Source organism: Bos indicus, chromosome 7, assembly GCF_029378745.1.
Source record: "Bos indicus isolate NIAB-ARS_2022 breed Sahiwal x Tharparkar chromosome 7, NIAB-ARS_B.indTharparkar_mat_pri_1.0, whole genome shotgun sequence".
Classification (NCBI taxonomy): domain Eukaryota; kingdom Metazoa; phylum Chordata; class Mammalia; order Artiodactyla; family Bovidae; genus Bos; species Bos indicus.
Genome location: NC_091766.1, coordinates 108,756,743 through 108,784,386, shown reverse-complemented (window position 1 = coordinate 108,784,386; position 27,644 = coordinate 108,756,743). Strand labels below are relative to the sequence as shown.

Sequence of the window (27,644 nt, the reverse complement as noted above, 5' to 3'; positions counted from 1 at the left end):
AAAACAAGACAAGTGAAAAGCAAAGGAGAAAAGGAAAGATCTGAACGCAGAGTTGCAAAGAATAGCAAGGAGATAAGAAAGCCTTCCTCAGTGATCAAAGAAATAGAGAAAAACAATACAATGGGAAAGATGAGAGATCTCTTCAAGAAAATTAGAAATACCAAGGCAACATTTCATGCAAAGATAGGCTCGATAAAGGACAGAAATGGTATGGACCTAAAAGAAGCAGAAGATATTAAGAAGAGGTGGCAAGAATACACAGAAGAACTAGACAAAAAAGATCTTCATGACCCAGATAATCACGATGGTGTGATCACTCTCCTAGAGCCAGACATCCTGGAGTCCAAAGTCAAGTGGGCCTTAGGAAGCATCACTACAAACAAAGCTAGTGGAGGTGATGGAATTTCAGTTGAGCTATTTCAAATCCTAAAAGATGATGCTGTGAAAGTGCTGCACTCAATATGCCACCAAATTTGGAAAACTCAGCAGTGGCCACAGGACTGGAAAAGGTCAGTTTTCATTCCAATCCCAAAGAAAGGCAATGCCAAAGAATGCTCAAACTACCACACAATTGCACTCATCTCACACACTAGTAAAGTAATGCTCAAAATTCTCCAAGTCCGGCTTCAACAGTATGTGAATTGTGAAGTTCCTGATGTTCAAGCTGGTTTTAGAAAAGGCAGAAGAACCAGAGATCAAATTGCCAACATCTGCTGGATCATGGAAAAAGCAAGAGAGTTCCAGGAAAACATCTACTTCTGCTTTATTGCCTATGCCAAAGCCTTTGACTGTGTGGATCACAATAAACTGTGGAAAATTCTTCAAGAGATGGGAATACCAGACCACCTGACCTACCTCTTGAGAAATCTGTATGCAGGTCAGGAAGCAATAGTTAGAACTGCACATGGAACAACAGACTGGTTCCAAATAGGAAAAGGAGTATGTCAAGGCTATATATTGTCACCTTGCTTATTTAACTTATATGCAGAGTACATCATTCAAAACACTGGGCTGGATGAAGCACAAGCTGGAGTCAAGATTGCTGGGAGAAATATCAATAACCTCAGATATGCAGATGACACTACCCTTATGGCAGAAAGTGAAGAAGATCTAAAGAGCCTCTTGATGAAGGTGAAAGAGGAGAGTGAAAAAGCTGGCTTAAGACTAAGATCATGGCATCCAGTCCCATCACTTCATGACAGACAGATGGGGAAACAATGGAAATAGTGACAGAGTTTATTTTCTTGGGCTCCAACATCACTGCAGATGGTGACTGCAGCCATGAAATTAAAAGACACTTGCTCCTTGGAAGAAAATCTATTTGTCTAGGTTAGCATATTAAAACCTAGACAGCATATTAAAAAGCAGAGATACTACTTTCCTGACAACGTCCATCTAGTCAAAGCTATGGTTTTTCCAGTAGTCATGTATGAATGTGACAGTTGGACGATAAAGAAGGCTGAGCGCCAAAGATTTGATGCTTGTAAACTGTGGTGTTGGAGAAGACTCTTGAGAGTTCCATGGACTGCAAAGAGATCAAACCAATCAATCTGAAAGGAAATCAGTCCTGAATACTCAATGGATGAACTGATGCTTAAACTGAAGCTACAACAGTTTGGCCACCTGATGCGAAGCACGGACTCACTGGAAAAGACCCTGATGCTGGGAAAGATCGAAGGCAGGAGGAGAAGGGGACGACAGAGGATGAGATGGCTGGATGGCATCACCGACTCGACGGACAGGGGTTTGGGTGGACTCTGGGAGGTGGACAGGGAGGCCTGGTGTGCTGCAGTCCACGGGGCTGCAAAGAGCTGGACACAACTGAGTGACTGGTCCTACTAGACGTGTTCCGGCAGCTCCACATGGCATTAAAACAGTGTTTGTTTCTCAGTCCTCTCGAGAGAAAAAAAAAAAACAACCCAGGAGATTTCATATTTAAAATCATCAAAATGACTACAGTAATGAAAACTTATCCAAACAGATACTTTTTTTTTTACCCCAAGCACTGGGAAATGAAGTCCCACTGGGCCCCCAACCTCGAGTAGAAATGGCCATCTGGGGCTGCACTGTGGCTCTGATGTGGGCCAGGCAGCCATCCTCATGTTCAGCAGCCCCTCTGGTCACCTAACGTAAGCATCTCCCTTAAACCTGACCAATCTCCTTCTTGCTATCATTTCCTGGAGCCCAGTCAGCACTTGTGATTGTCACCTGATAGCTCCAAAATTCCTCTCCTTTTATGTAAAGAACTGGTATCCAGAAGCAAAATGACCCAACTGTAACACATGAGTCCCTCCAGTGCAATGATTTCTAGTTCACTGTCCCCTTTACTATTATTCTAGTTGCCAGCAGGAAGGGTAGGAAGTAGGGGTCAAAGAAATAAATCCTAAAAAGTCAACGCTAATGAGATAATTTCTATTTTGTTCTTCTGCTGAGCCTTGGGCGTCATTACTGTCAAAGACCTCACACAGTGGCAGTCCTCCGCTGGGCATGTACACCTCTCCCAGTGATATATGTCATTCCAATCTTGTTCTCACTGCCTCTGCAAAGGCCTTGAGAACACAATGCTTCCATTTAGTCATCCAGGATTATCACCATGAGGATCCAGCAGGTTCAAAGCTTCCCACTAAAAAGCCTTCCTTTCCAGGGAATGTCTCCCCATGTCAATTTCTACCATCGACATTTTAGTCATTAGTCTGGTTGAAAATAAAAACACTTTCTAGAAAATTTAAGTTACGTGATTTGTAACATTTCTTAATCAAATGTCATTTTAATTAATTTCACTAGAAATTAAAATGTATCTTCTCTTCTCTGGTTCATTTTTTATTTAAAAGAAACTATTGACTTAAGCCCAAGAATCTATAGTTGAGCAAAAGACGAATTTAACCAAGACAGGATTATAAAAACTTTGCATCAAACTGAAATCAATCACTATGCAAAGAGTTTTGAATGAGAATAAACAAATTATTTAACTTCTAAGTGACAGCTTTATAGATCTGACATAAAAAAATTCTTATTGCTATAGTTAACAGAAGTTTTGTAAATTAGTATCTGTGGAGAGAAAAATCATCAGAGCCAGAAACATTTCAGGAGAAGCAAAAGATAGTAGCCACCAGCACCCAGACAATGATTTTCGTATGCCGTTTTAGTCCTAAAACTAAGCTATCTTGTCACTAATTGATTTAAACCATGAGTCCCAAGAACTGGTATAAATATTGACATGTAAAGTGAATATTAAAACCTTTTTCCTAAAAGATTCTAAATACGGAGAGAATTGTTTGCCTTAATTAGCTGCTGCCATTTCACTAAACCAACCAGTATTTTATTTATAAAATGCCGACCGCAGGCCAGGAGGCCGGGCGGGGGCACATGCAGACGAAGCAGACACGTCCCTGGAATCCAGGGGGGACGGAGCGCTCACAGGGTGACCGGCAGCGAGCAGTGACTGCGGTAAGGACAGCGGGGCAGCATGCTCTCCCAGCTCAGGCACTGCAGCTCTTGTGTGCTCGTGCATGCAACACACACTGGGTGTCTGCTGTGCCAGGAACCATCCTAGAAGCAGACGGAGATGCGACTCTTAAGCCCACAGGAGGAGAAGGACAATGACCACACAACCACACACACAGGAAACGTGCATGATTCTGAGGGCGGTTCGAATCTGGTCAAACCAAAGAAGCTGCTGAAGGAGACTCAGATCTGAACACCTGATTACGAAGAATCGCTGGGTAGAGACTGAAAGGCGTGTGCAAAGGTGCGGGGAAGGCCGGGCGCACAGGAAGCGCTGAGGCCTGCGGGAACAGGGAGAACACGCATCAGTAGAGAAGGCTGGACAGGCAGGGCCGCGAGCACGGGGCTCCGCGAGCCACGGTCGGGAGCAACGCGAAGGTAGAGCCGGGAAGCAGGGCACGGTGGGACAGACTCGGCTTCAAAAACAAAGCTGCTGCTCACTGGGTTCAGAGCAGAGCAGAAAGAAGACGGCAGGGTGGGTGCGCATAGCCTACCTCCAGAAAACACAAGATGCTAGTTAAAATTAGAGTTGTCAAAGCAATCAAGTTTGTAGATTTGAAATATTTAGGCAGCGATACAGCCTAAGTGAAGGTGAAGACTGCTGTGCAAAGAGAGCAGGTGTGGGAGAACGTCCACCAGGGACGACCCTCAGCGGTCTGGGCTGCATGGAAAGCAGTGCTGGTTATCAGAGAGGGGGCACTTGGAAGGGGGTGATCAGGACCGTGGTTCTGAGTGTGTCAGGCTTGAGATGCCCTTAGAAACGCACAAAGAAATGCCAGGAAGCAACCAGATGGGTGAGTCTCAAGGCGAGAGGTGAAACTGAAGCTGAGGGTTTGTATCTGTCAGTTCCAGCTGATGCGGAGGAATAACACACAAAGTGAGGAAAGGGGAAGGCCCGGGGCTGAGCCTCGAGGGCTCTAATATTTAAAGCTGAATACAGAGCTATCGGAGAGACAGAAAGAACCGTCCCAGAGGCCGGAGGAAAACCAGGTACGCAGGGCCCACGGGAGCCTTGGCTTGGCAGTGTTTCAGGACCTGACAACGGTCAGTGTCACATGCTGCTGCGCGAGGAGGTAAGATGACGACCGACCACACCCGCTGGGGCGAGCGGCCCCGGAGCCGAAGAGCCGAAGCCCGCCTGGAGCACAGCCGCACGAGGGGAGAGGGCCCCAACGCAGCCGGCAGCCGGGCCTCAGCGCGGAGGGGCCGGTGCAGGGAGACGCGGATGAGAGGCTGAGCGTCAGCTGCGTGTGGGTTTGTGTTTAACAGAAGAAAACAAATGGTGCTTACAAGCCAGCAGAAAGACTGTAGGGGCAGGGCCGGGAGGATGACTAACGAAGGGTCCCGGGGAGGGCGACGGGTCGGCTCCAGGACAGCGGAGGACCGGAGGACCGGCCGAGGAGGAGAGGAGGCCAGCACAGGGAGAGGGAGGCGGGGAGCAGACGCCCGGGGTCCAGGACCGGGAGCCCTAGAGCTGCTCCATCTGCAAGGCGGACGGGAGGCCACTGGCTGCACAGAGCAGAGAGGTCTGACGTTGGCGCAGACAGCAGAGAACAGAGCCAGGAGGAGGGCCGCGTCCGGGGCCCTTGAGGTGGGGGCCTGCAGTCTGCGGGGGTTCTGGGGGGAACTGGTGCTGCCTTCTCAAGGAGTATGTTGTCAGGTGAGTTCATGCCCAACAGCGTCTTTGCCAGACTCTCTGCACAGAGCGCTGGACTTTCGCTTTGAGAAACGAAAACTGAACAAGAAAGCAGACAAGTAACCCGCTTTCAGTGGACGCGCCTAAGACCAGCACGAGTGCGCTGAAGCTTCAGATACATTTTACTGATCAAACGTAATCTCCTGAGTGTAGGACTAAGGTCTGTTCTCTAAACTGAGCTCTTGCTTCTGCCAAAGTAATTTCAGGAAATTTTATCCAAACTGATTGCTTAACGTTATTTTATATCTACATAATAAGCAAAACAAAAAATAAAATGCCTAAATATGAATCTTACACGATACACATAACTGAAGTTCTCTTTCTTGTGAATATAGGCTAAGTCTAATACAAAGACATCTCAATATCGGAAAATGCAAAAAATAAAGTATAAGGTCACATTTTTGGATGGCAAAGAACAGTCAACATTGGAACATGAGAGCTTCTTTCCTACCATATTCACGACACTTCTCTTTTCTAGTAGTATTCGAAATAAATTAGCTGTAATCTTGTTATCATGGACACCTTGCTCAAGGCCACGATTATCATCTTGCATGAGTCTTCGATCCATGATAACTTCAATCTGACCTAGCAAACAAGGAAACAAACAGGCCAGGGTTATTCACTGAGAATCTCACAAATACAAAGCAGAGTCTAGACGTACGCTTCCCCTCCAGTCGGGGAAGCCACGGGGTTCCTTTCGACAACAGCTCAGAGCATTTAGCATAAATTCACAAAACAGGATTGTATTTCTTCTTGTCTTCATCAGCATTTTGTACAATCTGATAAGAAATTTAAATGGGATAGAAATGATCAAAATGAAAGTAAAACTTAAAAATATTGATCAAAAGAGTAAAGGCCTCCAAATTTTTAGCAACAGCATTTGGAACTGAAAAATGTTTATGAGGTTCATTAAGAAATATATATATCACACATGGAGTAATAAGAAAAATACAGAAGGACAGATCTAAAAAGGATCTGAAGTAACATTTTAGGTTACTTGACGTGTGGAGATTCTCTGAAGCCTGAGGATTTGGGGACACCCACTGTGTAAATGCTTCCCTCTCTGATACTGTATTAGTGATTTCCCAGTGGTCTTTTCTCCTTTAGCTCAAAAAGTTGTTATATTTGGTTCCTCTATTTGCTATGTAGTAATTCAGTAACTCCTCTAGTTTAGGCTATAACCCTAATAGTTAGGTTATGAAATTACAAACTAAAAGAAAATCACCAGAGACATATTTATATGTCTAAGATTATACAAAAAAACAAAAAGACCATTAAAGTTATACTACCTTAAATATACTGGAGAAGGAAATGGCAATCCACTCCAGTGTTCTTGCCTGGAGAACTCAATGAGCAGAGGAGCCTGGTGGGCTACAGTCCATGAGATAACAAAGAGTCGGACACGACTAAGTAACACACACACACACACACACACACACACTTAAATATAAATATTCACCTACCCATCCATTAATATTTGCTATTGTACTGAGCCATCACTTGGAGTAAAAGGAAAATCTACAGACTGTGTTAGTAACTATTATGCTCACACAGGTAGACCAAACGCGGCTCCTGCCTTGCAGTCTGGGTAGCCAGCACGTACAGTTACCGTGGGGGTTAGAGTCCTGTTGTCACTTTCCCCACACTTGTAAGACAGCGGTCTAGAAGGTGCTCCTCAGGCCCTGGGGCTCACTGTCCCCATGCTTGTCTCGGTCTAGAAGGTGCTCCTCAGGCCCTGGCGCTCACTGTCCCCATGCTTGTCTCGGTCTAGAAGGTGCTCCTCAGGCCCTGGCGCTAACTGTCCCCATGCTTGTCTCGAGTTCTATCACTTCACATCCAAAGCAGTCTATCAACCTCTCGGTCCTTTCTAAGTCTTCTCCCTGACTTCAAATATTAGCCCACACACTATGTGACACATAGTAAGCTCCTCGCCTATACTCAAGTTGCTTGTATGTCTGGAGTTATGCAAACTCGAGGGTGCCTGGGCGTCTATCGCAGGGTCTTTACCAGAGAAGTGAGACAACTGTTAGATGCATGACTGCTTGAAGCCTAAGGCCCAGTCCCCTATGCTGCAAGCCACTTCAGTCGTGTCCGACCCTGTGAGACCCCAGCGTGGAGCCCAAATTGGGGAATTTTAGGCAGGGTTTAAAAATGGGTAGCTCAGGAGTCGTATCTGACACCAACAGGTTTTACATTCTGATTATTAAAAAATCATGTCAACATTTACAGAATGGGCGACTTCCTGTAAAATTCCAGATGGGCTTTTTGTGAAAAGCTGCAGACGGTGACAACGCGGGGCCAGTTCCCCATGGTAACAAGGTCTGTACACGGGGGTGTGCTCTGCAACTCACCCAAATCTCAGCACTCCCTACTGCATCCCCGAGGTGAGGCCATTTCTATTTTTATAACTGCATTCATGTCTTGGTGACATGATCTCAGGATTTTGTGTAATGAAGGCCACAAAGAAAAATGATGGACAGTCAAGTTTTCTGTGTAAGGACGTACAGAACGTATGCATATGCCCAGCATGAAATGACTACGCCAGGCAACTACTCTCACTTATTACCTGCCCAGCTCCGTAACACACTTGTCTTAGCAACTCTTAGTATGTAAGCAAAGAGGGGCAACTGACATGTAAATAATTAAACACAGGTATTATGAAGGACAAGTCTCCCAGTAGAAAGTTTCCCAGACAACAACCAGCGTCTGCCATCTCTCCTCCTCCCCCCGTCTCGGTCCGTCTGGCGTCTATGCAGTTGTGTCTGCCGCCTCTTTATCGCCATGTCCGTATCATCTCTGCTCCCTTTTTCCTTTCAGGCGGCAGCATCCTAGGAGGACGTGACTCAGAAAAGGACCTAAGTTTGAACTGCAACTTTCCCCTTTGGCAACCCTGGCTAATTTATTAATATCTAAACTTCAAATTATCTAAATTTAGTTTAGTCAGAGTCTGAATTTCCATATCCATTCAGTCACAACAATGACAGAATTTTGCAAACAATGGGCTACTGGGAAAAGTATATTATCTTTAAAAATCATCAGTTTTGTGAACTTTTGGGTTTGTTTTCATGTGAAGATTGAGGAAATTTATTATTTTATGTCAGTCTCACAAAGCTCAAAATTAACAGTCTGGTTCTAAAAAGAAAAAAGCTTGTGACTGAGGAAGGTAACCAACACACGACTAACAGAGAGTGAGACTAGTGAGAGCAAAGAGCATCTACAGAATACACACCGCTCTTCAGACTCGAAACACCCAAAGACTGAGCCGAGAGCAGAGTCAAGCGGCACTCGGCGTCCTGAATGTACGCCATCGTAGTCATGGGGTAGACGTTCGCCTGGAGAGGCAATTTGCTCATCGTCACTCTAGGCTGAATCTGCAAGACCAAACAACTATCGTTAAGAAAATCCAGTGATATTTACAAATGTACTTAAAAACATTACTATTGACTGCAGATGGCTTTTTTCCCAAATAGAAAAAGGTACAGCACCTTTCTTGTCCAACAGAACAGCTAACTTAGAAATTAAAACATTCTTCAAGATGAAGAAAAATCATGAGCGTCTTAGAAAATGTTTAAGTGAGAAAGGTAGAACTTATCTAGATTTTTTTTTAAATAGGCATTACTATTTAAATTCAGAATAAAAATCCTTAACAAAAGTCTTCTAGCTCTCCATATTTGCATAAAACAAGTTATAAAGGTATTAAGTATTCATTTCTCATCTAAATCTAACATACTGGCTTTGTAATGAATGCAAAGCTTAATAGCTCCATATCCCCTTTCAAGAAATGTCTCTCATAATTCTTGAATCGGTTTTAACAAATACCACACATCTCGCCACCATATCCTCTAACATACTCTGTTGTAATAATCAAATGCATTTTTATATTTAAAAACTATTCAATGCTTGCTCTTCTTGTTTAGTTTCAATGTAGACAGTTCCAAATTCCAATTTTTCTTGGTTTACTATCTGAATGCATGAAATACAACTCTACCTTTAGTTTTTGAGAGAGACTGATAATGAACTAAGCTGGTTGGGTCAAGGAGACTCACTCAAACCTTAGGAAGAGATGTCAAACAGAGACTCTATTATCGGAAATCTTACTCACACCACATAAAAATGTCATGTCTTCTTTTAAACTCATGAAACTTTAACATGGAACTCAGAACAGGAGAAGTACAATGTAAGCACAATAGTTAACACCTACTGAGTGTCCATGAACACCGGGCACAGTACTGGGTATTTCACAAATAACACCTTAATCTTCACCAGTCATTCAATTTACTGGTTCTCAATAGAGTGCCCCCAAATTCATGTTCACTCAGAACCTGTGAATGTGATTTTATTTTGAAATGTGGCCTCTGCAGAGATAACCAAGTTACACTGGGTTGGGGTGGGTGATAATCTAAAGAACGGTATCCTCACAAGAAACGGGGAATTTGGACATAGAGACACTCAGGGACACGAGGAGACCGCATGAGAGCAGAGGCAGGAGCCGCAGCCATGTGTTCGCAACACACGGCATGCCAAGCACTGCCAGCGACCCCCAGGAGCCAGAAGAGGCAAGGCCACCCTTTCCTAGAGCTGACCGAGGGAGGGGCCTAGCTACACCTTCCTTCTGGCTTCTGAAGTCCAAAACTGTGAGGGAATACATTTTTGTTTTAAGTCACCCAGTTTGTATCGCAGCCCTAGGAAATTAACAACCTGGTAGGGGAAAAAAAAAAAAACAACCCTGTAAAATGTTTTTTAAAAAGGAAGGCACGAAAGCTAGCTAGTACGAAATCGCCAATCCTGATCTTTCTACTCCAACTGAGCTTATACTGAAAGAAAAGGCCTCCAAAACTGTCGCAACTGTGGACCTGTTACGCTCCCCATTTGTGGGTCTAGACTTCTAGTTTGGCCCAAGCAACTATTATTTTCAAAGCGTAAGAAATGGCCTATTCTAAAAAAGAAGCAACATTTAGCTTACAGTCTGAAAAATAATGTTTTCCTATTTATTAACGTGCTCTATCTTTGTAAAGAAAATTCACATTTTCATTTGTACTAAGTTTTTTCACTCATGTATACACCCACATATACAAGTTATTGCTTCTGTAGGACTTAGAAACGCCTTTCTTTTGTACACAAGGAAAATGAATCACCATAAAGCCAGGGCTTCATCTGAAAGCCAAACAGCTGTAGTAGAATTAACATGTTAATTTAAAATGCATGCTGCAATTTTTATGCTTTGCAAAGGTTTAAATTTAACCTTTGCAGGAAATTGTAGAAGAGAAAATTATCACAATCCTTTCCCTCATTCCAGTTGAAAATCAGAATAATAGCATTTGTGAAATTATTTCTATTCGTAGTCAGAAATTTCTAAAATGCTAATGTCTCAGAGACATGCTCATGTTTTTAATAGTATTATTTCAAATATATGTTGTTACACACATATACTTTGCATATAGATTTAGGTAGCAATCAAAAGCGCTCTAGTAAATTAGAGAAATGAAAATCTGAACAAAATTTTACCAATCAATTTTCCCATTACTATTTCAAACTATTTCACGAACACTTTGATTAAATACAGCTATTCACATTTCTAAACAGATAGATGTTTTTATCTGTATGTCTGTGTCTACGTACACATATATGTATGTGTATAAATGTGCACACACACATACATCAGTAGAGAAGGATTTCCTGGAATTGAAAAGAGCCCACTGTTAAAGCATACGTTTAAAAACATATGTGGAACAAACTAAATACGGATAGACCAATTCCTTATGAGGAAATAAAAGGTATACTCTATCAATCCCTAATTAATATTAATATTTCCTTCTACTAGAAAAATTCATATATATCAAGGTATTTAACATGCATAGTGGTCCCCAGATTTTCCTTTGAAAAAACAAATCCTTACAAATAGATGTTTTACAAAATAATCTTGCAAATATTTTTTTCTATCCTTGAAAACCTGGTTAGATACATAACCTAAAAGTGTCTGTTAAAATTCAATTTTATTTTAGAAATTTGCAACCTTATATTTTTTCAAAGGATCCAAAATTAACTTGCCTGTTATCATATATAAAAGGTACATACTAAAACCATCATTTAAACATTTTAATGGAAAATTACCTGGTATCCATTTAGGTCAGTATAAAATCTGTTTTGGCTGTTGATGCTGGAAGAAATTCTCATTGCAATCTCATAGTTATGCTCTTTTCGGATGTCTACAATATTGGAAATCTCCACAGACTGTCCTTCTACTCCTAAATTCAAAACAATATTTACATTAAGATGTTGGGAAAGAATGAGGGCAGGGTGCCAGAGGATGAGACGGTTGGATAACATCACTGACTCAATGAACGTGAGTTTGAGCGAACTCCAGGAGACAGTGAAGGACAGGGAATCCTGGCGCGCTGCAGTCCACGGGGCTGCAAAGAGTCAGACGCGTCTTAGTAACTGAACAATACATTAATAAAAGTAACTGCCCCCTTTTCTTAAATATACTATACAGAACTCCTTCCAAAGTTACATGCATTCCCCTGTTTCCGACTTTCTATCTTTACCATCCCTCATACACTGAACGGTGTCACAATTCATCTTTTTTTAAAGTCAGACCATAGAAAACATTTATTCAGATCATATATAACTCAACAGAAGGATTAAGAGGCTGGAATGAGATAAATGTACATGAAATGAAATATGCAAATGATTCTGCAGGAAGTCACAGACGGGAAAGAGGACACTGAAGGACAGGAGGTCAGCCCACTACAGGCTCATCTGCCACTCAGCTGAGCTGCCATCCCCAGCAGAACCATTCAGGGCTACTTCTTCACCAGGCTCTCTCCACACACTGGAAATTATGAGCAGTGAAATTTACACTGTGTTGGTTCAAGAGACAGTATATTACTGTCCATGATCTCTCTCCAGGAAGAGACAGGAGATCCAGCGAGATGATTTATGGCTGAAAATGATACTACCGTATTAGTATTTGTGGAGTATAATCTGGAGAGCTCCCCAGAACTTCAGTCAATTTTAATTGAGTCTGGTATCTTTTAGGATCCCTTGTTATGGAGCGATTCATTTTTCCCTTTGCTATATAAAGCAGAGAGAGGAGAGCTTCAAAAAGTCCCAGATGTAGGACATTTTTATTTTTATTTTGGATAAGCCTAAAGTATTTACTAATTTCTATCTGTCATGCTACCCTAAGTATATCTTCAGGTCTGTGGTGAACCCTTGGGTCTATTTCAGAGCTGGAGAGGAGTTATAAATAAATGGAACACTTAATACAGTTAAGTGGGTAGAAAAGATATCGCAGGATCTTCTAAGAAAGACAGCAATTAGGAAAGTGGTCAAAGAAGAAAGACTGGCCACATACAGCTGAAGCTTTCTGAGGCTCCTGGAGCCCAAGACATTTTCCCACATCTGTGACTAGTGACTCAGCTCTCCCCTTCCTCACACATAACCTGTCAGCCCGCTGATAACCAGCACCTCTTTAGACACAGAGGGCTGTCTACAGAAACACAATTCAGTTCAGTTCAGTCGCTCAGTCGTGTCTGACTCTTCGCGACCCCATGAATTGCAGCACGCCAGGCCTCCCTGTCCATCCCCAACTCCTGGAGTTCACTCAAACTCATGTCCATAGAGTTGGTGATGCCATCCAGCCATCTCATCCTCTGTCGTCCCCTTCTCCTCCTGCCCCCAATCCCTCCCAGCATCAGACTCTTTTCCAATGAGTCAACTCTTCGCATGAGGTGGCCAAAGTACTGGAGTTTCAGCTTTAGCATCACACAGGGAGGGGAGAAATAAAGTGAGGAAGATTTTTTTCCAGGAGCTAAGAAGAAACCCCAGAGTTTATAGAAGGTGATAGCAAGCAGAAAGGAAGTTTGAATATGCAGGATTTGTAGAAAAAACATAAATGCAGCTGGCTTAAGCATTATAGGTTTATGTGAAAAATACACTGGAAATTGTACACAATAATAACATGGTAACAGTACTGAACGGGCCACAGCTTCCATTAGTATAGTATTCAGAATGCTCACAGAGATTCTCTTCTGGTAGATGGTGCTCTTCTGATTGACCAACCTCACCAGAGCCAGCCTCAATGTCTCACCATGACAAGTATATCTTCACGGGTGGAGGAAGGAAATACCATTTCCCCACTGCTTTATAGGCTCCCTAAGCGGCGCCAGTGGTAAAGAACCCACCTGCCATCGCAGGAGACATAAGGGGTACAGGCTCGATCTCTAGGTCGGGAAGATCCCCTGGAGGAGGAAATGGCCGCTCACTCCAGTATTCCTGCCAGGGAAATGCCATGGACAGAGGAGCCTGGCGGGCTACAGTCCATGGGGTTGCAGAGAGACAGACGTGACTAAAGTGACCTAGCACACACACAGCCACAGTGTGAACCACTAGCCTCTACTGGTTAAATGATGCATATACCTGCATACATTTTCTTCTGAGGATTACCAGATAAACCTACCAACATTACCAGATAAACCTACCAACATTATCTCAGGGGCCAACAAAACACATAAAATGAAGTGGTCTTCATAAAGGAGGGTGTCATGCATCTCCGGAAAACACTGACCAAAACAAAATGCTCTGAGAAAAAAATTAATAATTTCTCACTACCTCGAGCAATGATAAATTATTTCTATTGAGAAAATCATCTTTCTCAAGCTCAATACTATTATGCTCCGATCCTATTGGGGCAACAAATGCTTAAAGCTCCTTTAAAAGGAGCCTCCACGCCCATTCGCACCTCAATAAGACATTAATTTAAATTCTGTGCCAGGACAGAGTTTTAAAATAAAGTCAAACTTAATATACTTATTATGAACAAACCAAATAAATGAGACCTGTAATGGTAACAAAAGCAAGAAGGTATCCCTGAGTTCTCAAAGAAAAATTATTATTTTTCAAAGAAGAAAATGTTTGGAGGAGAAAGAGGACTAAAATGGATGGGAATGGGTGAATCTAATTCAGATGACCATTACATCTACCACTGCGGGCAGGAATCCCTTAGAAGAAATGGAGTGGCCCTCATACTCAACAAAAGACTCCAAAATGCAATACTTCGGTGCAATCTCAAAAACGACAGAATCATCTCAGTTCTTTTCCAAGGAAGACCATTCAACATCACAGTAATCCAAGTCTATGACCCAACCACTTATGTCGAAGAAGCAGAAGTTAAACGGTTCTATGAAAACCAGTAAGACCCTTAGAAATAGCACCAAAAAAAGATGTTCTTTTCATCATAGAGGACTGAAAAGCCAAAGTACGAAGTCAGAGAAATTGGGAGTAACGGGCAAATTTGACCTTGGACTAAAAAATGAAGCAGGGCAAAGGCTAATAGAGTTTAGGCAAGAGAACGCTCTGGTCATAGCAAGCATCTTCTTCCAACAAAACACTAGAGATGACTATACACATGGACATCACCAGATGGTCAATACTGAAATCAGATTGATTATGTTCCTTGCAGCCAAGATGGAGAAGCTCTATACAGTCAGCAAAACAAGACCAGGAGCTGACTGTGGCTCAGATCACCAGCTCCTTATTGCCAAATTCAGACTTCACTAGAAAAAAGTACGGAACACCAGTAGATCATTCAGTTATGACCTGAATCAAACCCCTTATGATTAAGAGAGTAGAAGCGACAAACAGACTCAAGGGATTAGATCTGATAGGCAGCACCTGAAGAACTGTGGACGAAGCTTTCTAACAGTGTACAGGAGGTGGTGACCAAAACCACTCCCAAGAAAAAGAAATGCAACAAGGCAAAATAGTTGTCTGAGGAGGTGTTACAAATAGCTGAGAAAAGAAGAGAAGTGAAAGGAAAAGGAGAAAAGGAAAAATATACCCATCTGAATGCAGAGTTCCAAAGAACAGCAAGGAGAGATAAGAAAGCCTTCCTCAGTGATCAGTGCAAAGAAATAGAGGAAAACAACAGAACAGGAAAGACTAGAAATATCCTCAAGAAAATTAGAGATACCAAGGGAACATTTCATGCAAGATGGGCACAATGAAGGACAGAAACGATAAGGACCTATCTGAAGCAGAAGAGATTAAGAAGACTGGCAAGAATACACAGAAGAACTGTACAAAACAAAAGGCCTTAATGACCCAAATAATCACGATGGTGTGATCACTCACCTAGAGCCAGATATCCTGTGGTGTGAAGTCAAGTGGGCCTTAGGAAGAATTACTACAAACAAAGCTACTGGAAGTGATGGAATTCCAGCTAAGTTATTTCAAATCCTAAAAGATGATGCTGTTAAAGTGCTGCACTCAATAGGCAAACAAATTTGGAAAACTCAGCAGTGGCCACAGGACTGGAAAAGGCCAGTTTTCATTCCAATCCCAAAGAAAGGCAATGCCAAAGAATGCTCAAACTACTGCATAATTGTGCTTATTTCATATGCTAGCAAGGTAATGTTCAAAATCCTTCAAGCTAGGCTTCAACAGTATGTGAACTGAGAACTTCCAGATGTTCAAGCTGGATTTAGAAAAGGGAGAGGAACCAGAGATCAAATTGCCAGTTATCTGTTGGATCATCGAAAAAGCAAGAGAATTCCAGAAAAACATCTATTTCTGCTTTATGACTATGCCAAAGCCTTTGACTATCCAGATCACAATAAACTGTGGAAAATTCTGAAAGAGATGGGAATACCAGACCACCCAACCTGCCTCTTGAGAAACCTATATACAGGTCAGGAAGCAACAGTTAGAAGTGGACATGGAACAACAGACTGGTTCCAAATAGGAAAAGGAGTACGTCAAGGCTGTATATTGTCACCCTGCTTGTTTAACTTATACGCAGAGTACATCATGAGAAATGCTGGGCTGAATGAAGCACAAGCTGGAATCAAGATTGCTGGGAGAAATATCAATAACCTCAGATATGCAGATGACACCACCCTTATGGCAGAAAGTGAAGAGGAACTAAAAAGCCTCTTGATGAAAGTGAAAGAGGAGAGTGAAAAAGTTGGCTTAAAGCTCAACATTCAGAGAACTAAGATCATGGCATCTGGTCCCATCACTTCATGGCAAATAGATGGGGAAACAATGGAAACAGTGATAAGACTTTTATTTTTCGGGCTCCAAAATCACTGAAAATGGTGACTGCAGCCATGAAATTAAAAGATGCTTGCTTTTTGGAAGAAAAGCTATGAAAAACCTAGTTCAGTTCAGTTCAGTCGCTCAGTCATGTCCAACTCTTTATGACCCCATGAACTGCAGCACGCCAGGCCTCCCTGTCCATCACCAACTCCCAGAGTTTACCCAAACTCATGTCCATTGAGTCGGTGAGGCCATCCAACCATCTCATCCTCTGTCATCCCCTTCTCCTCTTGCCCTCAATCTTTCCCAGCATCAGGGTCTTTTCAAATGAGTCAGCTCTTCACATCAGGTGGCCAAAGTATTGGAGTTTCAGCTTCAGCATCAGTCCCTCCAATGAACACCCAGGACTGATCTCCTTTAGGATGGACTGGTTGGATCTCCTTGCAGTCTAGACAGCATATTAAGAAGCAGAGACATCACTTTGCCTACAAAGGTCCATCTAGTCAAAGCTATGGTTTTTCCAGTGGTCATGTATGGATGTGAGAGTTGGACTATAAGGAAGACTGAAAGCTGAAGAATTGATGCTTTCTAACTGTGGTGTTGGAGAAAACTCTTAAGAGTCCCCTGGACAGCAAGGAGATGAAACCAGTCCATCCTAATGGAAATTAACCTTGAATATTCATTGGTAGGACTGACATTGAAGCTATAATACTCTGGCCACCTGACAGGAAGAGCCAGCTCACTGGAAAAGACCTATTCCTGCGAAAGATGGAGGGCAGAAGGGCACGACCGAGGATGAGATGGTCAGATGGTATCATCGACTCACTGGACACAAGCTTGAGGAAACTCCAGGAGACAGTGAAGGACAGGGAGGCCTGGTGTGATGCAGTCCATGGGGTCGCAAAGAGTTGGACACGACTGAGCGACTGAACATTTCCTACTCTGTGTCAACAGTCTGAAGATGCGCCTGTCCCAACGAAGCTCACTGGAGTGAGGGGAAAAGTCCCCAGGAAGCAGGGGTACAAGCCCAATGGTCCCAGTGACCTGCTGTCTCTTTGCAGGATGTGGCAGCAAAAGGTACTTTTACTAAAATGGTTCTACCTGAGCAACGGCTCTAGATGGCCAGGGGTTTTAAAGGCCCTCTAGTTTTAGCTCAATACTGGGAAAGAAAATGCCTCTGACTTTACAAAAGTAATCCACAGGGAAGTGAGAGTTGGTGTGAGGCCATTCCAGGTTTCAACAGAGAACTAAGTGCCCTTTAACTATTAATAGCACCTCATATTCTGTGCTCTTGCAGAAGAGAGGATGGAGATTCTTTATCCTTATTAATACATGCAATGCAAAGTAAAATTCAGCCAGTTCACAGGTGGAAAGCTGTAGCAGAGAAGCCAAAGGAGTCTTTCACAACCCTGGGGCTCTTTCATTTCTCCTCCCTACAGCCTGTGAGCATCTCACAGACACAGACTGTCCTACACACACCTTCACACTTCAGTTTTTAGCCATGTTTTGGGCACATGCTCAGGGCTGAATGACTGTTAGCCAGAAAGAATGAAGATGTGAGAGGCTGTCCCTTACCATGCAGCAGTTGGCTGGCAGGGGAGAGAGCAGACGGGCTATAAATAAGGCTCACATGGAAAGAGGAGGAGGAAATCCTTTCGTTTTGAGCAAACACACTCCTGTGACAATCTCAGCTCCCTGTGTAAAGGGACCATGTCTTATCTATCTTTATGCTCCCAGCACACGAGAGGCACTGAAGAGCTGAGTGAAGAGAGGCGGCTGTGTGGGGGCACACAACCAGCAGGTACCAGGTGCTCCGTGTGGACCACACTGCGCACACCTCGTAACCCATCAATTCTGGCCCCAAGCCCAGGAGGGAGTCATCTGCCCCAGACCACAAGGTCTGGCAGAATCAGGACTAAACCTCTCAGCCATCATGTCTCAATGGCAGACCAACTACTAGAAAATGTTGAAATTACCTTCAGACCAAGGATTGAGAAATATTTTGTAGGAACTCTAAGCAGAGAAGAGGGCTCCAGATTATTTTTAAACAAGGAGAGAAGGCACTGATCTGTGATCTGATATACTACAAGAGCTACTGAATTAAATGAAATTAAGGGACAAGGCTTGTCAAAACCTAAAATTTCACTAAAACAATCTCAGAATCTCTTCTGAAGTGTCACAGACACTTTAGAAGCCAATAAAGTAATATGCATTAAATATTAAAGTCGCACACCCTAATCACCTCTTATCTACCTTGAATGGAGCGATCATGAGCACAAGTATATGCACAGCGCACTGGCGCCAAGAGGAGAAATCTGGGGAAACACACTAGACGCCGCCAACGGGCAAAGGAACAATAAAACCAGGTGGGCACATCCATGCTATGGAACACTCTGCAGCAAATGAAAAGCATGAGGCAGCTCTCTGTCCCGGCAGAGAAGGGGCTGATGGAGAAAGCAAACAGAGCATCTGTACAGTCTGATACACTTTATGCTCAAAACAGACACAGATATAACATTACAGATTTCTTTGAGTGTGTGTGTGTGTAAGAGAGAGAAAGAAAGGGCCCACATCTCTGTATTAGCTGTCTTAAGTAGTGGACGCAGGACAGGAATATTTTTCAGACAGATTTTATGCTATATCTATGCTGTTGTTGTTGCTCAGTTGCTCAGTCGCGTCCAACTCTTTGTGACCCCATGGACTGCAGCACGCCAGGCCTCCCTGTCCATCACCAACTCCTGGAGTTCACTCAAACTCATGTCCACTGAGTGGGTGATGCCATCCAGCCATCTCATCCTCTGTCGTCCCCTTCTCCTCCTGCCCCCAATCCCTCCCAGCATCAGGGTCTTTTCCAATGAGTCAGCTCTTCCCATCAGGGGGCCAAAGTATTGGAGTTTCAGCTTTAGCATCATTCCTTCCAAAGAACACCCGGGGCTGATCTCCTTTAGAATGGACTGGTTGGATCTCCTTGCAGTCCAAGGGACTCTCAAGAGTCTTCTCCAACACCACAGTTCAAAAGCATCAATTCTTCTGTGCTCAGCTTTCTTTATAGTCCAACTCTCACATCCATACATGACCACAGGAAAAACCATAGCTTTGACTCGATGGACCTTTGTTGGCAAAGTAAAGTCTGTGCATTTTAATCAGGTGTCCTGGTTGGTCTTGGCTTTTCTTCCAAGGAGTAAGCATCTATTACTTTCATGGATGCAGTCACCATCAGCAGTGATTTTGGAGCCCAAGAAAGTAAAGTCTGTCACTGTTTCCATTGTTTCCCCATCTATTTGCCAAGAAGCGATGGGACCGGATGCCATGATCTTAGTTTTTTGAATGTTGATTTTAAGCCAGCTTTTTTATAGCATGTGAAATTTTGTCAGAAGAATATGTGTGCACACACAGACATAAATACTATGTATTTGCATTTTATACATAAAAGTAATTATAAGCATTTTTTTTTTAAAGAACATTTTCTGAGGCTGGGAGAAAATGAAACTAAGTAGGCAAGAGCTAAGGGTCAGAAAGCAGCACCCTGCGGACTCTGTTGCTCAGCACTGGTTTTAAGGAATCAATAAGAGCAGTCCTTTGTGTGTGGGGACAAAGACTGGATGGCACTTCCAATGCGTCCCCTGGGCCTTAAGAAGAGGTGGGGCAAGCAGCCTGGAAGGGCTCATGGCTGGGTGGTGCAGACAGAAAGCCCGGGGCTGTGGCTCTGACAGCAACCTTTGAGAATCCCAGGCATACCTCCTCAGCACATACACTCTCTTCATCAGATTATTCTAAATCCACCCAGAATGGCCGAGTTCAGCCCTCTCCACCTGTCTGGGTCACCTGACTCTAGCAATTCTGAAATGCACAATCACTCCTCCAAGGAACATGCCTGATAGTCAGACAGCTCGCTCATGACAGTGAAACCGTTACAGGAACGAGAGGCAGCAGCGTGGGAGAAAGAGCAAGAGACAGCCTCGCTCCCGGTCCAGCAAGGATTCAGTCCCTTATTTAGTGGCACTCAGTATGTGCTGAGGACAAGTCATCAGATCAGATGGAAAAACAGCAACCGGCCCACCCCACCTGGAAAAGCAAAAGGTGATGATGGGAGCCCCAAGAGAGGCGCCTAACCACCAAAGAGAAGTTTAACTGAGATGTGACGCAGACAGGGTATCACGCAGAATACATCCCAAAAGACACCCGCCCAAGACTCCTAAAAGACACCCACCCAAGACTTAAGGCAAGGTCTTCAGTGACTGTCCTTAAAATGTTGGCTTTGGGGCAAAACTGAAATGTGACGCAGACAGGATACCACGCAGAATACATCCTAAAAGACACCCACCCAAGACTTGAAGCAAGGTCTTCAGTGACTGTCCTTAAAATGTTGGCTTTGGGGCAAAAATGGAACTTTGCGATCAATCTGCGGTCCTCGGCCCTTCTCTCAAATCTGTGCCGCAGCAGAGAGGCCTGGGCCCTCACGTCAGAACATAAGCAGGACAGGCAGAGCTGTCGTGGAAAACTAGGGCTTCTCATTTTGAACAGCCCCCCTTCAATCCGGGGAATATTGTTTCATGTTTAAGTGATCAGAAATTGAAACAATGTTCCTGGTGTGTGTTTACTTTGTGACACTGTTTTTCTAAACCCACGCATCCAACTTAACTGGGCACTGACACGTGGTTATTACTAATAACTAATACATACTGCTTAGGTAGGCACATACATTTAAATGACAGTTCTCACAATGATGATAAATTTAGTAGGTCAGCATGGAGATGATGTTTCTTTAAAGCAAATATTATCATTACTATATTAAAAAAAAAATGTACTCCTATCTGAATGTACCAAGAATAGAAATGGTAGTAATTCCCACAACCAGATGACCTTTTTCTTCATGTTGACTAACTCAACTTATCATCCATTACAAGATCTAACTTATCCTCTAAGGTACTTGGTGATTTCCAGGTCTGTAAATGTTCACACTGATTATTTCTCCACAAGTGAAAATTTTAACATCTGCTTTCATGAATACAAAGTTTAGTAAATTTCACTCCAAGACTCAAACTTAAGAAAGTGACAATGCATCACTGTGTTTCATTCATAAAGCAGGAGATAAATAACTACCCCTACTTGTTATGACCAACTTGTCATGAGCTCGGCACTAGTCAATACATTTTATGCTTTTCGTTCCACGAACTCTCAAAATGATGCAAAAAGTAAATGCATACTAGGAAAGGTACAACATTTTGATCACACAGATTGCAAATTCTGGTTAAAGATTATACCAATTAAGTATGCTATGGGTGAAAAAGCCCTAATAACTGAAACACAGAACAAAACTAGGAAGCTGTCCTTTTTATTTTTTTCCCTCTAATAAACATTGATTTTAAAAAACAACACGCTTTCTTGGAAGCCTCATTTTGGAGGAACATAACACCTACATCACTAACATTCTTTCAAATCCCAAACAGAATCGGTCTCACTAACCCTGGCTTCCTCCCAGAAGGTGCATAAACAGCTCGTGACCTGCATTACAGGCTTGGGCTGGTCTAGTGCAGGCAGGGAGGAATGCTGGAGGAATCTCATGGTCTGTCTGCCTCCACACCGACAGTCACTCTGGAGTGGCCTGCCTCCCGTCCTCACAAACATGCTCTTTTCCAAGCTGCCTTTAGAGAGGAAAATCAGATTTCACTGAGACAAACCTGCCATGCAGGCATGGGATTCTTCCTCTTTAACCACACGTTGACTACTCCTTCTCCTAACTTTCCCCACCCACCAAAGAAAAAAAACAAACACACACACAAAAACAAAGGCAGCCGCATTCCTCTTACCCACCCTAACTCCTGTGGAGCTGAACAATTAAAGTACTGGTGTCTGACTGAACTTTAATGACTAGGAACAAAGATTTTTGCAAAACACACAGTTTCCAATTGCTGGTTTTCAACAAAATTGAAGGTTACCCAATAACGTTGTCAGACAGTAGATCATTAAATATAATTGATTACTGTTTGGCAATAGATCACTGTGATTTATGGAACATAACTCAGAAGGAATTCAAGGAATTAGATAACATGCCCATAACTAAACTCCTTCTATTCCCACCTACTTATTTATGTTTTCAACATTCCTTTGCCTTAAATTTATAAGAGCAAAAAATAAGAATAAAATAAAAGCTGAAACTTATCTCACTCTAGCAATAAGTAACATTCACCAATGAAGGCATAAACATTTAGGATACAAAAGGTACAATTCATCTCAATAAGATGGCTAACAAACACATGAAAAGATGCTCAACATCACTCATTATCAGAGAAATGCAAATCAAAACCAAAATGAGGTACCATTTCACGCCAGTCAGAATGGCTGCGATCCAAAAGTCTACAAGCAATAAATGCTGGAGAGGGTGTGGAGAAAAGGGAACCCTCTTACACTGTTGGTGGGAATGCAAACTAGTACAGCCACTATGGAGAACAGTGTGGAGATTCCTTAAAAAACTGGAAAGAGAACTGCCATACGACCCAGAAATCCCAGTGCTGGGCACACACACCAAGGAAACCAGAATTGAAAGAGACACGTGTACCCCACTGTTCATCACAGCACTGTTTATAATAGCCAGGACATGGAAGCAACCTAGATGCCCATCAGCAGATGAATGGATAAGAAAGCTGTGGTACATATACACAATGGAGTGTTACTCAGCCATTAAAAAGAATACATTTGAATCAGTTCTAATGAGGTGGATGAAACTGGAGCCAATTATACAGAGTGAAGTAAGCCAGAAAGAAAAACACCAATATAGTATACTAACGCATATATATGGAATCTAGAAAGTTGGTAATGATAACCCTGTATGGGAGACAGCAAAAGAGACACAGATGTATAGAACAGTCTTTTGGACTCTGTGGGAGAGGGAGAGGGTGGGATGATTTGGGAGAATGACATTGAAACATATTTAATATCATATAAGAAATAAATCACCAGTCCAGGTTTGATGCAGGATACAGGATGCCTGGGGCTGGTGCACTGGGATGACCCAGAGGGATGGTACAGGGAGGGAGCTGGGAGGGGGGTTCAGGATGGGGAACACATGTACACCCATGGTGGATTCATGTTGATGTATGGCAAAACCAATACAATATTATAAAGTAATTACCTCCAATTAAAATAAATAAATTTAAATTAAAAAAAATAAAAAAATAAATATTAACATGCTATCATTAAAATATATATATTTCTATTAAAGTTTATAAAATAAATTATCAAAATGGTATATATATATTAATTATATGTTTTTATCAATTACATACTATTAGTAATAATTTTATAACTCAATCTCAAAGAAATTTAATACTTTTGAGTTTTAGGATGACAGAATCTTAAAACATATGTGTGTGTGTATGTGTGTATATCTTTCAGAAGAATAATGAAAAGTTGACCAATAAGAAGACTCTTAAGTATAAAGTATTATATTGAGGTAAAATTTGGTGGGGGAAGTAGAATGGAAACACGAATTCAAGGAGAAAATAATGATATGAAATTAACTGTTAAGGAGGGCTTGTTCAGGCTTTTCAAAAATGCATGATTTAGTATCAAACTGCTATGCACTGGTTATGCTTATTTTAAAATGGCAATATTTACAATGTGCCAAATATAACATCCTTTGCAAAATTTTAAATGTATAAAGAAAAACTAGATGTCAACTTGCAAAAATGTAAAGGACACAGATTCTTCAAATTCTTATAAGAACAAGGGAATTTGATCTCAACAAATCCACTTTACACTTTGTGATCTACTTTTCCTCCTTTCTGTCCATTCAAATGACATTTCTCCAAGACCAAGCCTCTCAAAAGCTCACTTTTTAAAATCAAATCTTCCCCAACTTCCCCAAACCTCCCATGACTTACTGTGTAACTGGGCCTGCACCTGTGAAGGAGATACACCACTCAGTATGTGCCGGGCTTTGTGTACATTAGCTCAGTTTACCTCCAACACTCTGGGGAAGACTATTACTGTCACCGTTTGCAGGATAATGAAACGGAGACCGTGCAGGTCATAACCGGCACAAGGTCAAATGAAGCAGGTGTGAGGGCTGGACTGGAGGGCCCTGGCTGTCCCTGCGGCCTGGGCTCTTGACCATCATGCGCCCCTGGGCGTCCCGCCCCGGCCCCTCCGTCTCCGTTGAGCTCGGCACACACTTGTGGAGGATGATGCGGTTTCCTGTTAGGAAGCCATGCCTTCAGTGCAGCAGCTGCCGTCAAACAGCCCCCAAGATAACCTGTGAGCTCTGAATTTGTGCAACCAGAATGTGTGTATAGTCCCTTAAAATAACCTTCCCTTTCATGCCTGTAGGGAATAATCAGATTCAACACATAGCCACTTACTTCATTTTTTTTTTAAGTTCCAATTAACAGAAAAAAAAAATCCTTAGCAGTCAATTGCATATTATGATATTCCAAAAATGTTTTAATTACCTAAGTCTGCCTAGTCATAACATACTTAATGCTTTTTACTCTTAAATCAAGCTAAATATGGAATGTAGCCCTGGGAAAAATGAGAAATTGATTGCAAGCCATTTTAATATCCTCATGAATCTTTTTATGGAAATAAAAACAATTTCAGCGAAGCTCTGAGACCTTGTTCGTGAGTGCAAGGACTCCAGGGATGAGGCCCCAGATTCAAGCATCCTTAGAAAATGAATTCAGAAGCAAGAAGCCAAGCACCAAAGAAGCTCCATGTGAAAATAAGTCTTGTGAAGACACCTTGATGGTGATGCCTAATTGACCATCCGGTCTTTCTCTCTTAAGAACTTACAGAGCAAACCAAAGTCATTCTAGTTTGCTTAGAGGCAAAACTAAAGGTTCAGATCTCTAATTCCCAGTGTGAACTCTCTCAACATGTTGAACTGGATAAAGTTCATTTCGATTCTCTGAAAGTTAAGGGTCATGTTATGAATCCATTTAGATTATATATTCAAAACAGAAGGAAAACTAAGCAAGCTCTCTTTGATTACCAAATATGCCCATGGAATAAAATTATCAGTCATTTCAGCCAAAGGAAAATCTTTTCTTCCATACTTTTTGATGGCAGTTCATTACATTTTACCCCCAGGCTACTCTGTACTTTCTTTGCCAAAATCCATTACATGCTACACTTTTATAATATGATTGGTGGAAAACAGGTAAACGTATTGCATTTTAGATATTTCTCCTAAGGGTTTAAACATGGTTTACACTGACATACTCACTCACTCACAAATAGCTGCCTAGAAGAACACAGTTCTGAGGGAGGGAAAGGCCTTGCAGGTGTATATTATAACAGATCTGAGACCCAAGCCGAGTGCCAGTGACTACGTGCATGACACACTGGCAACCAACCGCAATCTAAGAGTTCAAAGCAGCGGCTGATGTCAGAAAACGAGGGCTCCAAAGTCTATAATTACAGCTCCGAAGACAAGCGAAACTAAACCGGTGAGTGTCACTCACTGATGATCGCTGCAAGACAGGCATTTTTTGGTGCCGGTAAAGTATCAAATTACTATAACTCAGGGGGGTTTTTGGCTTGTATCATATTCTATCTTCTAATCCAAGCTTAATGATAAAAGCTAAAGTAGCATATTTGGTAACACTTAAAAGTTTCAGTTTAATGAAAGATGATTACACTACAATAAAAAATGAATCCCTACCTCTTTCACCTGTTCCTCCAGAAAAATGTTATTTTCTACAAACAAAAGAATATTTTAGAAATCATGGAATGCTCTTAAAGGGCATTTCATTAAATTATGGTCACTATGAAAAGGGTTTCTTATTTAACCTTTTATGAGGCAAAGCATGATGTCTCATTAGAAATCTCTGAAATTTCTCTGATCTTTTGGAGATTTTAAAGCTCATGAACACAAGATTTCTTTTAGTTCAATATTTCTAGGAACCTTTTTGAATATGATGTCTGAACAATAATGAAAATAAAACCACAGTGTTTTTAATAGCTTAAATGATGTTAAGGAGAGACTTTAAACTGTATTGCTTATTATTTTCAGAATCTGGAGCGAACACAAATAGAGAAACTGAAGTTAAATACCAGATCAAGAACAAACCAGAAGCCAGGCTGAACCCAGGCCTCCCAAATCAGTTTGTGTCAAAATCAATAATGACCACATAGTTTATGTAATTTGGGAAGTGTTGCTTGACTTTTGTCCTTGACTTTGTTTTCTGATAAAGCTTAATTTCGGCAAAAGTTACTTTATGGAGAGAAGAATCAAAGAGTAACAAAAAAAGATTTTGAGGAATTTAAATATATTTTTTTCAGGTTTGCATTACCTTAGGTTTTTAAAAGAATGTTTCAAGTAAACAGAATTTGAAAGGTTTAATATAACAGATATTCAGTAAGACAATCCATAATATTAACTCATTTTCTGTTTCTTTACTCTTGCTGTTGAGAGATAAGACAGTCTTTTGTATGATTAAATGGTTTAGTAAACTAATAGTTACAATATATAATCATAAAATATTAATAGTTTCCTTTCCTTCAGCCCCCATTTGTTCTTGGATCCTGAACTTAGTACTAACAACAAGCTCTAGTCATTAATACTCATTCAAATAACTGTATTCTCAATTTAAAAGGGGAAATTCGTCTACGTCAGAAAACAGATCCATAAGTTAAATTCAATAATAGATATTTCTGTTATCTTAAGAAATTTTAAACCAAAGTCGGTTTACAAAAGCATGGCAGTCGGCTGAAGTCTTCGTAGCACCAAACATCAGGTCGGTCTGTCTACGCATTCTGATCCGTTACTCAGAAGCTTAGCTTACAAGGAGTCCTGCACGAGGCTCAAGTCGAGAAGCGTTTCCTAGTACAGACACTTGAGCGCCACATAACCAAGGGCTCTTCAGGTATCGGGAATACCTGGAGAGGAAAGCTCCCTGAAGATTTCACATCTCAGTCACAGGTCTGGGTGAGTGATTCAGTCAAAACCCATGAAGACAGGATCCAGACAACCTGTGCCCTCCTGCGGCAGTGTATGAAACAAGGATAGATAGAAATAGATAACAGAGGCCACCAGGAAAAGGCTCCAGCTCCACAACTGGGCTTTTTCTTTTTTTTTTTTCCAGGACAGAAATACGTTGAGAGGGTCTCAAATACAAACATGGGAGGGTGTACAGATTGAAAGAAAGAGCTTCAGGTGATATAGTATCTCCATTTCTCCACAGTCTTGCTGGGGGGAAAATGCTCTAGGCTTGAAACAGTAAAAAGAAAGATGGATCTGACTTTGAATAGTTACATATGCTGGTTTCAGGTTCAGTCCAAGCAAGTACAGTAAAGCTCATCTGGAGAATCACTTTAAAATCACATTTTATCTAACTTATCTGTCATTTCACACAAATTTCTGAAGCTTCCTGCTTTCAAGCTTCAAAAATCTAACATCAGCTCA

General features: G+C 42.0%; 1 protein-coding gene across 3 annotated transcripts in view; it reads right to left on the bottom strand.

Moving 5' to 3' along the window:
- Positions 1-27,644, bottom strand: part of MAN2A1 (mannosidase alpha class 2A member 1) — a 211,974-nt gene that overhangs the window by 20,376 nt on the left and 163,954 nt on the right. For all 3 annotated transcript variants that reach the window (XM_019965504.2, XM_070794116.1, XM_070794117.1), the window contains exons 17-19: positions 11,312-11,445; positions 8,430-8,571; positions 5,652-5,785 (exon numbers count right to left, since the gene is read on the bottom strand). In XM_019965504.2, the coding sequence (XP_019821063.2) occupies positions 5,652-5,785; positions 8,430-8,571; positions 11,312-11,445 (410 nt within the window). The remainder of the gene's footprint in view (positions 1-5,651; positions 5,786-8,429; positions 8,572-11,311; positions 11,446-27,644) is intronic.